Below are 15,926 nucleotides of genomic sequence, written 5' to 3' on the forward strand. Positions count from 1 at the left end.
AAGTAGGTTAAGTGCATGTTTTGTATTAGTCATAGCCACAGTTCACCCTCCAGAAACCTCTGATCTCTGAGCCAGATGCTAGTCCTCTGAGTCCATCTGCACGCTGTACACATCCCATTGGTCACAAAGCACCGAACACAGTGGACCAGGCTTCTGATTGGCCCAGCTGGCTGTCACTCAAACGCAACGAGAGTGGTGATTGGCTAACGCGTCCTCACCGAAGCAGCTGATTTGTTGACGCGTCTCTGCCTTGGCTTTTCTCCAGCGGAGGGTCCAGTGGTGCTGATGCTGTGACAATGGGAGTCCTCCAGAAGAGAAGCGGCATCCGGACCGAGCGACATTAAACACGGCGAGCTGCACCGGGCCGGGAGACGGTAGAAACACCGGGAGGAAGCTGCAGCTGCTGCTGGGAAAGGTGGGTCTGAACCGGGAGAAATAACTGACATGACCGGGGGAGGAGGGGGACGGTTATCCGCTGTGGGGGGCAGGGGAGACCTACTTTGTTATAGTGCTGATGGACTGTAAACCCTGCTGCGGGCTAGGTGAAGCAAGGTTGAGAAAACAAGATGCTTCTCTTTCTGCTAATGGGTGAAGATAATATGCATGTTGCAGCTGTTGTCTTGCAGCTGTGAGTCAACTCTTCACCTTGGCCTACTGCAATGCGGAGAAAACATGCATACTATTCCTCATAATGCACTGTAAATAAGTCCTCAATGCACTTAAATAATGCTAAATAATTCAGCATGGTTCTGTGCTACACTGTGCATATTTAAGGTATTTTAAAGCACTTCCAGTTCGATGCAGAATTAACGTATGCATTCGTAGGCTATATGTTTAGCAGTACTGAGCGTAGAGATATTTCAGGATAATCAGCCAAAACTTTGACAGCCATTGCATGGACTTGCACAGATTTGTAGTGGTGCAGTGCATGCTGGGATTTGTAGTTGTGTGTCTGTTGACAATGAGTGAGTGGCAGCCAGTCTGCTCGCTCATGTGTGAACCAATGAAGAGCCGCAACGATTTGTCGAGAAATTGATAGTTGAAAAGTCATTTTTCACGCAGAGGTTGCAGAAAATGCTGTTTCAGACTCTAAAATATAGAGATTTGCTGCTTTTCTATGTTTTATACTAAAATAAAATGGATATGTTTTGGTTTTGGAGTGACAAAACAAGACATTTAAGACTCCTTGGGCCTTTTGCTATGTCCTTGACATACAATGTAATGCCAAATCAGCTTTAATGTTTAGTCGACATCAATTATGTTAAGTTTAATTGTGAAAGGAATTGGCAACTATTTTGATGATCAATCGTTCGTTTAAAAGTACATTTTCTATACAAAACTTGTAGACATTTATTTTGTTGCTTCTCAAATGTTTATATATCCAGCGTTGAACTGTTCCATGAATACTAAAGTGTCTTTTGTACGGACAAAACAATGCATCTAAAGACATCCCCTTGTTCTTTTCACTATTATTCTCACATGTTATCGAGTAAACAATTAGGTAACAATGGTCTAATGGTTATTTGCAGCCTTACTTAACAGCAGTCCACATACAGTATGTTGATCTAATGCATTAAACATATGCTGACCCTGGTGATACGTGTTTCTGTTGCTCTAAAACATGGCGTCTCTCTCCCCCCCCCCCCCTTCCCTTCTGAAGGTCCAGAGATGGGAGCGTTCAGCCGGCAGAAGTTCTTCCAGGAGCTGTGGGGGGGCTGCCTGCTGCCCACCGCCCAGCAGGGCCTGGAGCAGGTGTGGCAGCTGCTGCTCATCTGCCTGCTCTGCCGCCTGCTCTGGATGCTGGGTGAGTCTCTCTACAGCTAATTATAACTTTATTTATATTCCAGCTTCCGAAGAATCAGGCACACGCAGAGGGTGTTAAAGGGGTACGGGCCCAAATTCATAAAAGGGCACACCGGCGATTTTTTATTAAATAAATGCCTGGAATCGCTAAGTTTGTGTTGAATAATATTTGCAACGATGGCCTTTGTCATCCCCGTTGCAAACAGAAATGTAGTGATTTGGAAAAAGGACACTTTTCTAATTTGAGGTCAAAAAGGACTGTGCTCAGGCCCCCCTTTGAGGTCTATCTGTGCACGTGCCTGAAAAGTGCTCTCTAGTCCAATAAATGAAATAAAGTTAATGCGAAAAGCGAGTTTAAAAAACAGATTTTCTAAAGAAGTCAACAAGGTTATAAGAACAACTCCAACAGGAAGACTTTTCCAGAGATGTGTGACCCTAACAGCTAAACAGACAGTTCCCTTTAGTCATTTTAAGTATAGATCGTGTATAGCATGTTGTACTGAGATTATGAGCAGGAAGATATGGGCATACATTTAAAGTAATGTTACAGATTTATGGTGGGGATAGACCATGTAACTCTAAATCAATCCAGAAGTTAACTGAGAATAATGGCAATGAGACTAAAATGGGGGTTATAGGATCGTGTGTGGATTAAATATAAGATCAAATAAGATAAGATGTACTTTATTGATCCCAATTTGGGAAATGTTTGCCTTGCAGCAACATAAAAGACAAGGCATTGCATATAAGAGACATTAACAGATTAGAAATAAACAATTCTAAAATGTAAACATAGCACATAGAAATAAAACAACATTAAAAAGTAGAAAATATTTCAAGTTGAAATACCAATTTACAGTTAACTAAATATGAAGCAGGATATTATATACAATATGTGATTTTTTTATATCCAGACCAAAAGGAATATAGCAGTTTCCTGGTTATTATAGGGTGGAATGAATGAGTAAAAAAAGTATATTGTTTTGTATTTTCTCCTTTCATTAAGAACTGCCAAATTAAGTCATATACAGATTGAGTTTAATCATACAACAAATAGATATCAATTAAAGCCAAACTCTATCTTTACATGCACACAAACACAGCGTTATCAAAGTAACTTCAAAGTCAACTTTATTGTCAATCTTTCAGTTTGTGTGTGTACAGACATAGAGATCAAAATACAGTTTCCCACAATCCAGAATACAAAAATACAAAGATTGTAAAAATATGTATAGAAATATGTATATACCTATATCTATATGATATCAGGACACATTATCAACAGACACATTTGTACATATGCACACGTTAAGACATAAATAAAAGCAATCAATACAAAATAACAGTCACTTCAATATCTTTGGGAAATGTACATTAGTGCAAGATTGTCTGAGGTATTTGAACTTCACTTGAGTATTTCTACACTTTAATTACACGGTTTAGCTGAATACTCGATTCTGATTGGTCAATTTGGACATTTCAGAGGTTGTTAATAGTCGATAACACACCGCTGCTAAGCAAAATAATGACTGTTGCTAAGGAGGATCAAAGGAGAGAAGGAAAGAGGTTCAAATCAAAGTCAACTTTATTGTCAATCTTTCAGTTTGTGTTTATAGACAGAGAGATCGAAATACCATTTACAAACAAGTATATATACACAATCAACAGACACATTTGTACATATGCACACATTTGTACATATGCACACATTAAGACATAAATAAAAGCAATCAATATATACAAAATAACAGTCACTTCAATATCTTTGAGAATGTACATTAGTGCAAGATGTGACAACTTGTGACACACTCGTAAAAATGTCAGACATTTTTCTTTAAATGAATCTGCACTTCTCTCATATTTCTCTCTCTGCCCCTCAGGCCTCCCGTCCTTCCTGAAGCACCTGGTTACGGTTGCCGGGGGTTTCTACACCCTCTACCTGTTCTTCGAGCTGCACATGATCTGGGTGGTGCTGCTCAGCCTGCTCTGCTACCTTTTCCTCTTCCTCTGCAGACACTCCACCATGAGAGGCACCTTCCTCTCCATCACCGTACTCATCTACTTGCTGCTGGGGTGAGAGCGGCGTCACATCACGTCTACGATTACAAATCAGTGTTGCAGGGAACTTTAATTTGTGGCGAGAAAGATATTAAAGGTCCCCTATGATACTGTTTTTCATCAATATATTATAGGTCCCAGATATATACAGAGCCTGTCTCTGATGGGCTGAAACACCAAACAGATCATGGCAGCATTACCCATAATCCCCTCTGTTTCAGGCCTGTTTCAAAAGTGCTGATTCTCTGTCTGTTACTTTAGATGAAAATAAGGAGCTCCTCCCCACGCCCCTCTGAGAGGGATTTGGTTAAAAAGAACACAATAGGCGCTTTCACACAATAGGTACTTTTCCCAGGAATAGTTCCGATAGTTCCTCGGAGTTTGCGTTCACACCAAAAATATCTGGAACTAGAACCTAATTCTCGGGAACCTTTTCACCCCTTTTCAGTCCCTGCTAGAGAGGCGGTGCTTTCCTGGGAGGAAAAGGTTCCAATTTCTGATTGGCTGGGCGGATTGCAAACCACGCCCCGTAAAACTCAGAAAAGCTTTGTGAAGCCGCCATTTTATTTGCTCGCATTAGCATTATTAGCATTAGCCACGCGCACAAACGGAGAGAGACTAACTTATGGCAACACAAAATAAAACGTTGGAGCGGTGGAGATGAGGAGGTGTCGGCGCTTCTGGCGATTTACCCGGGACTTCGGGCGGCAGTAAACGCCGTGAAGTTGTTTGCGGCCTGCCAGTAAACCCAAAGCAGAAGAAGAAGAAGTGACGTCAGCGGCTTCATTTGCGTAATCTTCCCTCAGGGACTTATTCCGGTGTGAACGCGATTTACTAGATAGTTCCAGAATGAAAGAGTTCCGGGGAAAAGTACTTGGTGTGAAAGCGCCTAATGGTGCTCTAGGAGGAGATTCAGGTGATAAGGGGGGGGGGGGGGGGGGGGTTACCTTGGTTGCTGATTGGCTAATGGTTACTCAAGACAAAACATCGTTATGACATCATAAAGTGGCCAAAATCTGATCAGCTCATTTTCAGACAGGTTTTTATAGAAATGGATCAAAAAGAGAGAGAATCTTTGTTCCTGAAACTTTCAGAGTCTCTTTCCACAGAGGGGACACATGTTGATGTAGAAGAGACATGAAGAAGAGGGGACACATGTTGATGTTGAAGAGACATGAAGAAAAGGGGACACATGTTGATGTAGAAGAGACATGAAGAAGAGGGGACACATGTTGATGTAGAAGAGACATGAAGAAGAGGGGACACATGCTGATGTAGAAGAGACATGAAGAAGAGGGGACACATGTTGATGTAAAAGAGACATGAAGAAGAGGGGACACATGTTGATGTAGAAGAGACATGGAGAAGAGGGGACACATGCCTATGTAGAAGAGACATGAAGAAGAGGGGACACATGTTGATGTAGAGGAGACATGAAGAAGAGGGGACACATGTTGATGTAGAAGAGACATGAAGAAGAGGGGACACATGTTGATGTAGAAGAGACATGAAGAAGAGGGGACACATGTTGATGTAGGAGAGACATGGAGAAGAGGGGACACATGTTGATGTAGAAGAGACATGGAGAAGAGGGGACACATGTTGATGTAGAAGAGACATGGAGAAGAGGGGACACATGTTGATGTAGAAGAGACATGAAGAAGAGGGGACACATGTTGATGTAGAAGAGACATGAAGAAGAGGGGACACATGTTGATGTAGAAGAGACATGAAGAAGAGGGGACACATGTTGATGTAGAAGAGACATGAAGAAGAGGGGACACATGTTGATGTAAAAGAGACATGAAGAAGAGGGGACACATGTTGATGTAGAAAAGACATGGAGAAGAGGGGACACATGTTGATGTAGAAGAGACATGAAGAAGAGGGGACACATGTTGATGTAAAAGAGACATGAAGAAGAGGGGACACATGTTGATGTAGAAAAGACATGGAGAAGAGGGGACACATGTTGATGTAGAAGAGACATGAAGAAGAGGGGACACATGTTGATGTAGAAGAGACATGAAGAAGAGGGGACACATGCTGATGTAGAAGAGACATGAAGAAGAGGGGACACATGTTGATGTAGAAGAGACATGAAGAAGAGGGGACACATGTTGATGTAGAAGAGACATGAAGAAGAGTGGACACATGCTGATGTAGAAGAGACCTGAAGAAGAGGGGACACATGTTGATGTAGAAGAGACCTGAAGAAGAGGGGACACATGTTGATGTAGAAGAGACATGAAGAAGAGGGGACACATGTTGATGTAGAAAAGACATGGAGAAGAGGGGACACATGTTGATGTAGAAGAGACATGAAGAAGAGGGGACACATGTTGATGTAGAAGAGACATGAAGAAGAGGGGACACATGTTGATGTAGAAGAGACATGAAGAAGAGGGGACACATGATGATGTAGAAGAGACATGAAGAAGAGGGGACACATGTTGATGTAGAAGAGACATGAAGAAGAGAGGACACATGTTGATGTAGAAGAGACATGAAGAAGAGGGGACACATATTGATGTAGAAGAGACCTGAAGAAGAGGGGACACATGTTGATGTAGAAGAGACAGGAAGAAGAGGGGACACATGTTGATGTAGAAGAGACATGAAGAAGAGGGGACACATGTTGATGTAGAAAAGACATGAAGAAGAGGGGACACATGTTGATGTAGAAGAGACATGAAGAAGAGAGGACACATGTTGATGTAGAAGAGACATGAAGAAGAGGGGACACATGTTGATGAAGAAGAGACATGAAGAAGAGGGGACACATGTTGATGTAGAAGAGACAGGAAGAAGAGGGGACACATGTTGATGTAGAAGAGACATGAAGAAGAGGGGACACATGTTGATGTAGAAGAGACATGTAGAAGAGGGGACACATGTTGATGTAGAAGAGACATGAAGAAGAGGGTACACATATTGATGTAGAAGAGACATGAAGAAGAGGGGACACATGTTGATGTAGAAGAGGGGACACATGTTGATGTAGAAGAGACATGGAGAAGAGGGGACACATGTTGATGTAGAAGAGACATGAAGAAGTGGATGTTGCATAATAGGTGAACTTTAAACTGAAGCTGTTCTTGTGTATTTTCTTCAGAGAGCTTCACATGATGGACACCACCAACTGGCACAAGATGAGAGGTAGGACAAGAATGTTTCCAGCATCATTCAACACATTTCTGGAATCTAGAAACATTTCATCATCCTTTGTATATCAATCACTCGTCCCCTTTACCTTGAACTCTTGAAGAAATGTACCTATTTCTTCTTGCATGCATTCACAGTGAACACATCATCTAGAAGCTGAGACAAATCGTGTTGAATTGAACAGAATTGGGAACTTTTTATGCAACAGAAAAACTATGATTTCAACAGTTGGATGCTCACCTACTCCCAAACATGCCCTCTGTAAAGAGAAATACTATTTAAAGCACTTCCTCTTAAACACAGTTACGCTTGTGTAGTGCTGTAAACGTAATGTTTCAGTTAGGTCGTGAACATCAGACTGGATAAATGAGACCTTGTTTGTAGTTGTGTGAGAGTCTGTAAATGTTCATATAGTTTTTCTGTTAAAGGCGGCCTTCATTTTCTTTAATTCATCAAGACTTCTGCCTGCAATGACTGCACAACTTTCATTTGTCATTCACACGTTCATCTGTTAACAGTCCATCTATTTATGTTCAGGTATTTTCACAATATGCAGTTTGTTATTCCACTTTACAGTATTCTCTTTTACATTTTTTATATCTGCATTGTACTTGCAGCGTTGTTTCGTGCACTAATGTCTTTTAAGGTCCCTTCCATAATATTTTCACTATTTTCTGTCTATTGACTTTAAAATGTTTGGGACGAGCCTGGTATTTCAGATGTCCGTTCCCAAAATGGCCGCTGTAGTGATTGATCGTTATGCCGATGAACCCTTGCTGCTGTTGTCTCCAGGTTCTCAGATGGTGGTGGCGATGAAGGCGATCTCTCTGGCCTTCGATCTGGACCGAGGAGTGGTCTCCAGCGTCCCCTCGCCCCTCGAGTTCATGGGATACATTTACTTTGTGGGGACGGTCATCTTCGGGCCCTGGATCAGCTTCAACAGCTACAGAGAGGCTGTGGAGGGGCGGAGGCTGGTCAGTGTGATACAGACTTTGTTGTTGTTATTATTGTTATTTGTAGTATTTGTTTCCACTATTATTATTATTATTAATTTTTTTTTTTTTTGCAATATTTTTATCAATATTATTATCATTATTATATTTTATTTTTTTGCAATTATTATTATTTTCAGTAATATTATTATAAATATATTTTTTTAATTATTATTACTAGCATTCTTTTAAGGTTAATTTGTATTTCTTAATTATTTTAATTATTATTGTAATCGGGCTGTACCACATAGATCCAGAAGCTCCATCGATAACTTCCTCTGTCTATTTGTTGTGTTTAAAATCAATATTTCTCCACAGTTTTAGTTAATTTACTAAGCTACACCAGGGGTCGGCAACCCCTGGCACGCGTGCCAGCATTGGCACGCGGCACCGTAACCAGTGGCACACTAGGAATAAGTGGAATAAGTGTACAAAAATATTTAAATTGTATTTTCGGATCCTGAACGCGAGACCGCCGCCAGAGCGCGTCTCCCGTTACCTGCAGAAGGAAGCCATGCACGCAACGCAGCCCCGCTCTCTTTATCTCCAGGTGACATTCTGCCGCTTTCCTCTGTGGTGCAGTGCTGATCGTTTCACCACGGAGGAAAGCACTTCACTAATTGCAGTACCCATAAGGAGCTGTACAAATGCCACAGTTTTTGCGTGGCTGTGTATTTAGTTGAAAGCCCAGTGGCGATCTGCTCATCTCTCATCGAAATAATATGCTACAAAGGGGGCGGACTGGCCATCTGTGTGTTGAACTTTCCTGTCGGCTCCCAGACCGTAGTCGAGGAGGGCAGAAGCAACAAGCTTCAGGTTCAATAACCAACTTTAGCTTAAATGACTGGAGAGAGGCGAGCTCTTCTTGGGAGGCCGTTGCATTTATTTAGCTGTTCTTCTGTTTCACAAAATACATCACAGACCTCTGTTTTTCTGCTTCCTCGTTTCACTTCCAGAAACATACACACGTTCTCTTCATAGGTTCTCTCACTGTCGCTCTACCATCCACAAACACACATGCACAAGCCACACCCCTCTCTCTCTCTCTCTCTCTCTCTTAAAGGGACAGCGATCTCATCTCACTCTGCATGACCCTAATATCATAGCATGTGTGCTCTGGAGAATCACAGAACGGACGATCGTCCTTATTATTATGCCGTTTAAACCAATTATTTAAATGTGTTTGTTAAATTCGGCATCATGCGAGTTGCGCTGACAGGTCAACACACTGCTTCCCCGCAGCGAGGCTCCCCCGCCCTCCTGCTGATAGTTGACGAGCGTCAAGCTCCTCAACCCCTCCCCCCGTTGATAATTCTCGATCGTTGGCACGCTGATAACAACTATTTTTTAAAATGGCACTTCATATCAAAAAGGTTGCTGACCCCTGAGCTACACTGATATTAATAGTATTATACTATTCACAGATTTATTTCCAGTTTGACAGTTTATTAGAATTAAATCCCTATCGATGTGAAGTCAAAAACTTCATGCATGTTTTAATCTTACCCAATATTCTTCTTAAAACCATATTTGTTGGGGTTTAACTTTCAGAAAGCAACATTTTCACTGCGACTAAAAAGCTTGTTTGAAGTCACACTTGCTGCACAGTAACAGAGGCACACAGCTGTATTACAAAAGCATCAACAATTGCGTTTCTTTAACTACATTGACCAACATATCTACAAATACGACACCAGCCATCAAAGCTTCATTCAAAACATCTAGAGAAGCTTTGAATGTTTAAAAACTGAAGGCATGTGGCTCTAATGGAGTCTCTGAAGAATGAAGAATGTATAGATGGTGGTGAAATGTATAAGACTTTCTCTCACTCTCTGATATCTGAGTATACCTCTCTCTCCTCCTCAGAGCTTCTCCTGGCTGAGTAAGGTGTGTGTGAGCTGGGTGAAGAGTCAGCTCTGCCTGGTGGTCTCTAACTGCGTGGCTCCGTACCTCTTCCCCTACTTCATACCTCTCTACGGAGACAAGCTGCTGCGAGGGTGAGACACTTTAATAGACAGTTACACACACATCGTTCTTCTCACCTGTGGTGCAGTCCATTCAGAGTCGTGTTGTGAGTGAACCAGTGTTGCGGATATCGCTCAGAGGAAAGCGATTATTGTCTCTATAATAACTGTCTTGTATGACATGCTTTGTTTACAGCAAAAAGAGGAGGAAGATCAGGTAACAACCAAGAGTCCACCTCAAGGACTCTGATACAGAACTTGCCGTCTGCATGCTTTCTATTCTTTGGTGCATGTTTTTTCTTTTGTTAAACACCTTTACCTGCGCGCATATACCCACGCTCTCTTATTTATCAAAATATTTCACCATGTTTAAAAATGTGGTGATACTCACGGATGCATGATGTGAGTCAAATATGCAATTACTTTGTTGAATATTGTGATAAGGATAACTTGCAGTACAAATACCAAAGAGAGATTAAAGTCAGTTATGCCTTTTTCTTGCTACAAAAAAATAAATACACGCAATATGTTTATTTTGATTTTCATGGCTCTGTTGTTTGAGTTATATTGAGAAGCATTTTTTTATTTTTTTTTTATTTTATAAATGTTTTTGGTTTCGTTAGTGTGGGCATGTGCGGGTGGAGGGAGGGAGGGGGGAGTGTAGTGAGTGTACTGTGATATTACAATCTATGAAATGGCATCGATTATTGTACACTATAATGAAATAAAAAGACTTGTAAAAAAAAAAAAAAAAAAAATACACACAAAATTATATCCAGCATTTTTTATTTAAGCGAGAAGAAAATGCACAAATACAAAAAAACATGATTACATTTTAAAGTGCATTTGTCTAGTGATAATCTCTTTCAACTCACTCAAAAAATACCGTAGACATTTCACAACATAGTGTTAATCATGGAAGCTGATTTAGCAATGAAAAGAGAATTTGTCATATTTGAGTAAAACATCTAATGAATGTAACATATCACTAACTTCTACACTTTCTCTCTTTATGCTGTTGCTTCTCAGGGGAACACCAGCAAAGTATGTATTTCAATGTTGAATTATAATTCATTTTTTTGTTTCATTTGGTTTGGTTTAACCTGAAATCTGCATGTAACATCTCTCTGTTCCTCAGGTGGCTGCTGGCGTACGAGAACACCATGTCTTTCCACTTCAGTAATTACTTTGTGAGTTATCTGAGCGAGACGACTGCGACTCTGGCCGGAGCGGGCTTCACCGAGGAGAAGGAGAACCTCAAATGGTCAGAGCTGCACGTGCAACACACTACAAAAACTCAAAATCTTGCCGAGTATCTTTGTCTAGTATCTAATCAGAATAGGTCTCTACACCGGATATCAGACACAATAACTTCAGAAGTAAAACTGCAGTGAGATATCGGGTCTTGTTTTTAGACGATGCATCATCTTGTTGAGTAAAAAACTCTTATTTGTTCTTCTACGGACGAAAAGTTTATTATTCCGCCAACTTATTTTGCCGCGCTTCTTCTCCCGCATTGAACATCGCAGAAACTCCGTTCAAAAATCAAAACGTTCAGCTCGGTCGGGAATCGATGGCTATTACTTTTCTCATTCATAACTTTCATAATTCCAAAGATACATCCCACAATTCATCACATTTTTAACATTTGAACTTTAACATTGCACAGCTCGTTAAGGCAGAGTGCGTGATGTCAGAGTTAGAGTGGAGGACAGTTTGAAATGTGCCTTCATATATTTTTTTAAAACTGCCATAATTCCCAAACCCTACATTCCTGAGACATAATTTTTCATGACAAACGTAGGAAAACATCCCGTAGCTTGAAAAATGACAAATAATTAAGCAACAATAATTAAACAAACTGCCTCTTGAGGGCATGATGTGACAAAAACGTTCAACATGTCTCCATTAAAGCCCATTGTAATTTCAGGCAGATATTTCCTCACAGCAGCAGCCGCACACCTTTAGTTAAACTGCCAAAAAGGCCACATTATTAACCCGAAAGTACACAAAAATTACACTTCAGATACTCAACTTCCTTGACATGCTTCACGTTTTGAAATTTCGCAGATATCTGTTACGGTTCTTCCACAAAACGTTCACATGTAAGAGGTTTATCTCTCATTCAGAACAATGAAGCCTTTGATCTCTACAGAGCTCGTTAGCTCAACTATAAACACCTGTGCAATGGAACACGATGATGTCATCACTCCAACTGACATGCTCAGAGCAGCAGACTTCAGATAGCGGTGTGCAAACAGTCCAGCCGTGAAGACATCTACGGGATAGTTTTGAGATTTCTTCAAATGCCGTTGCCATGGCAACACAATGCTCGCCTTGAAACACGGTTTTCTCATAACTTCAGTGAAAATACTCCAAACAGCCTAGAACTTCACAGGTTCGGTAACGATGCAGCCATCAACGCATCTAAGCGTAGTATGGGGTGTCATAAAATGCCGTTGCCATGGCGACAGACAACTCGCCATGAAACAGGATGTCGCTGTAAGTCCAATAGACACGGTCCAATCGTCCCCCAATCTTCACTTGTATATCACCGGTCCATGCCTCAACAGCTCTACGCCAAATCTGAGATCTCACCATATGCCGTTTCCATGGAAACGCATCCCTCGCCATAAAACATGATGTCGCTATAAGTCCAATGGACACGGTCCAATCGTCCCCCAATCTTCACTTGTATATCACCTGTCCATGCCTCAACAGCTCTACGCCAAATCTGAGATCTCACCATATGCCGTTTCCATGGAAACGCATCCCTCGCCATAAAACATGATGTCGCTATAACTCCTATGAAAATGTTCAAAAAGTGCTCAAACTTCACATGTGTGCTAACAGTCCAGCCGTGAAGACATTTACGGGACAGTTTTGAGATGTCTTCAAATGCCGTTGCCATGGCAACACAATGCTCGCCTTGAAACACGGTTTTCTCATAACTTCAGTGAAACTGCTCCAAACGCCCCAAAACTTCAAAGGTTTGGTAACGATGCAGCCATCAACGCATCTAAGCGTATTATGGGGCGTCATCAAATGCCGTTGCCATGGTGACAGATCATTCGCCATCAAGTTAGTTCAGAAGTTTGCAGTTCAAATATTCTGCTGCTTTTCCAAGCCTTTTTACTTTCTTTTCTTCTCTCATCACACATTCAAGCCCTCAGTGTTCATGTATCATTTCAATCTCAAGTCTTCACTTTCTCCTTACACATTACATTTCAGCATAGCAGTTTAGCGTCAGATTTTCAGCATAAAGCATTCCCACTAGCAATTTCTTCAGGAATTGCATTCTCTAGTTTTGAGTTGTATCTCAGATGAAACACATATTTTTTTACATATTTAATAGAAAATCACCAACTAACATCAGAAAACAGAAAACGTTTGAGCTTGTGCGGCTCATATTGAAACACAACATTTCCTGATTCCTGTCAAATATAGTTCAAAATGAGTTCTCATGCTAATTACAAGATCTGATTTATCTAAATATCCCTTCTTATTTCAAGAAATCTTACCAAGCACATTTTCACTTTTTGATTTTTGTACTTATCTCAAGTGAAAACAGCTTGTTCTCATTATTGTTTAACTTGTTTTTGGAGCAGCATGTTTTCAAGTGTGTTCCCCTTCATTCACATAATAATAATAACCCCTCTTCCCCTCTGTGTGTTGCAGGGATCTGAGTGTCTCCAAGCCTCTGAGCATCGAGTTCCCTCGCTCCACGGTGGAGGTGGTGACTTCCTGGAACCTGCCCATGTCTCGCTTCCTGCACACCTGTGAGTCTCCAGCTTTATGGTTGAGCAGCAAAAAAGGACATCAAAGTTAGATTAGATTCCTTTATTGTCACTACACAGAGTACAGCGAAATTCCAAGCATTCCCGATGATGCAATCACACATAACCAGAGCTGGGAAGTAGTGGGGTACAAATACTTCGCTACTGTACTTAAGTACATGTTTCTGGTATCAGTACTTTTCTCCACTACTTATTTTACTACGACTTTTTACTTTCTACTTCTTACATGTTGAACCCAAATACCTGTACTTTCTACTTCTTACATTTTGAACACAAATATCTGTACTTTCTACTTCTTACATGTTGAACACAAATATCTGTACTTTCTACTTCTTACATTTTGAACACAAATATCTGTACTTTCTACTTCTTACATTTTGAACACAAAAACCTGTACTTTCTACTTCTTACATGTTGAACACAAATATCTGTACTTTCTACTTCTTACATTTTGAACACAAATATCTGTACTTTCTACTTCTTACATTTTGAACACAAATACCTGTACTTTCTACTTCTTACATGTTGAACTCAAATACCTGAACTTTCTACTTCTTACATGTTGAACACACATACCTGTACTTTCTACTTCTTACATTTTCCAAACAGGCTGGTTCCTTTAGTCTGAATGTGTGTTTGGTGGCGTGATCATTATTATTTAGAGTCATTGCGTGCCTATTGATTTGAACACGATCCGTGTATCCATCATTTCCTGGTCTTCTCTAAAGAAGAGGGACCAATGGAAACGTTGTCATGTTGCCGTTGTTCAGCATGGAAACATTCATTAGCTAACAATGACATTATTGTTCTATTAATATAAAGGGAGGTCAGGTACTCTTTAAAACAGCTGCTAGTTATGGGTACTTTTTACTGAAGTACATTTCAAAGCCTCTTTACTTTGACTTGAGTAAAGAAGTTTAGTCAGTACTTCTACTTTCACCAGAGTATTTTTAAACACGAGTATCTGTACTTCTACTTGAGTAAAGGATGTGTGTACTTTTGCCATCTCTGATTATGGCAGCAGCTGTGTAGTGTTTGTCTCATCATGAACATGCTAACGGCTCTTTTAAACCCACTCTCTGCCGATGCTCTCGTCTCACAGATGTTTTTAAGAGCGCTCTAAAATTCGGGACGTTCTCCGCCATCATGGTGACGTACACAGCCAGCGCCCTGCTGCACGTGAGTACTCAGAGAGTGAATGTTTTACAGTGTTTGATTAGATTAAATTGGATTAGATGCACTTTATTGTTCCCAGATTGGTACATTTTTTTGTTACAGTAACATCTTTACAAGGTATTGCACATAAAACAATAAACATGTAAACTAAATATACACAAATTACCAACAGAAAATAATATATTTCAGTTAAGTGCACAATATAAAAATATACAGAATTAGTTAAAAAAAACGTTTAACTTTTCAACCTAGCCTTCTTACATTAAAGGGGCCCTATAATGCAAATGTTCAGGTGTATATCAGTATGTAGTGTCTCTACTTTAAAGAGTCCTCTCCTGCTGATGTTCAGGTGTATATCAGTATGTAGTGTCTCTACTTTAAAGAGTCCTCTCCTGCTGATGTTCAGGTGTATATCAGTATGTAGTGTCTCTACTTTAAAGAGTCCTCTCCTGCTGATGTTCAGGTGTATATCAGTATGTAGTGTCTCTACTTTAAAGAGTCCTCTCCTGCTGATGTTCAGGTGTATATCAGTATGTAGTGTCTCTACTTTAAAGAGTCCTCTCCTGCTGATGTTCAGGTGTATATCAGTATGTAGAGTCTCTACTTTAAGAGTCCTCTCCTGCTGATGTCCAGGTGTATATCAGTAAGTATTGTCTCTACTTTAAAGAGTCCTCTCCTGCTGATGTTCAGGTATCAGTATGTAGTGTCTCTACTTTAAAGAGTCCTCTCCTGCTGATGTTCAGGTATCAGTATGTAGTGTCTCTACTTTAAAGAGTCCTCTCCTGCTGATGTTCAGATGTATATCAGTATGTAGTGTCACTAGCTACAGCACCTCTATTCACCCTCTGTCTGAAACCAGAGCCCAGTCTGCTCTGATTGGTTAGCTGGCCTGCTCTGTTGTGATTGGTCAACCGCCTAGAAATGTCCCGCCCCTTAGCCTATCATGTACAATGTGTTGGCGCGCGAGTGTT

At 40.7% G+C, this 15,926-nt stretch overlaps 1 protein-coding gene across 2 annotated transcripts; it reads left to right on the forward strand.

Moving 5' to 3' along the window:
• Positions 1 to 273: 273 nt before the first annotated feature.
• Positions 274 to 15,244, forward strand: LOC307035464 (protein-serine O-palmitoleoyltransferase porcupine-like). 2 transcript variants are annotated; one of them, XM_079674776.1, is made up of 11 exons: positions 274 to 415; positions 1,661 to 1,804; positions 3,684 to 3,876; positions 6,977 to 7,020; positions 7,819 to 8,000; positions 9,885 to 10,015; positions 10,179 to 10,199; positions 11,012 to 11,026; positions 11,121 to 11,246; positions 13,661 to 13,761; positions 14,882 to 15,244. In XM_079674776.1, exons 2-11 carry the CDS (start codon positions 1,669 to 1,671, stop codon positions 15,058 to 15,060), a joined length of 1,128 nt encoding a protein of 375 aa, XP_079530902.1. In that variant the 5' UTR covers positions 274 to 415; positions 1,661 to 1,668; the 3' UTR covers positions 15,061 to 15,244. The 2 variants fall into 2 exon arrangements, with proteins under 2 accessions (XP_079530902.1, XP_079530903.1); XM_079674777.1 differs by lacking the exon at positions 10,179 to 10,199.
• The last annotated feature ends 682 nt before the right edge of the window (positions 15,245 to 15,926 follow it).

Source organism: Notothenia rossii (assembly GCF_949606895.1).
Source record: "Notothenia rossii genome assembly, chromosome: 4".
Classification (NCBI taxonomy): Eukaryota; Metazoa; Chordata; class Actinopteri; order Perciformes; family Nototheniidae; genus Notothenia; species Notothenia rossii.

Bases quoted from the DNA above. Each gene is read 5' to 3' on its own strand.
- LOC307035464 (XM_079674776.1), top strand. From the start codon at position 1,669: ATGGGAGCGTTCAGCCGGCAGAAGTTCTTCCAGGAGCTGTGGGGGGGC. The intron at 3,877-6,976 runs GTGAGAGCGGCG...TATTTTCTTCAG, and splicing joins CTCATCTACTTGCTGCTGGG to AGAGCTTCACATGATGGACA. The intron at 11,247-13,660 runs GTCAGAGCTGCA...TGTGTGTTGCAG, and splicing joins GAGAAGGAGAACCTCAAATG to GGATCTGAGTGTCTCCAAGC.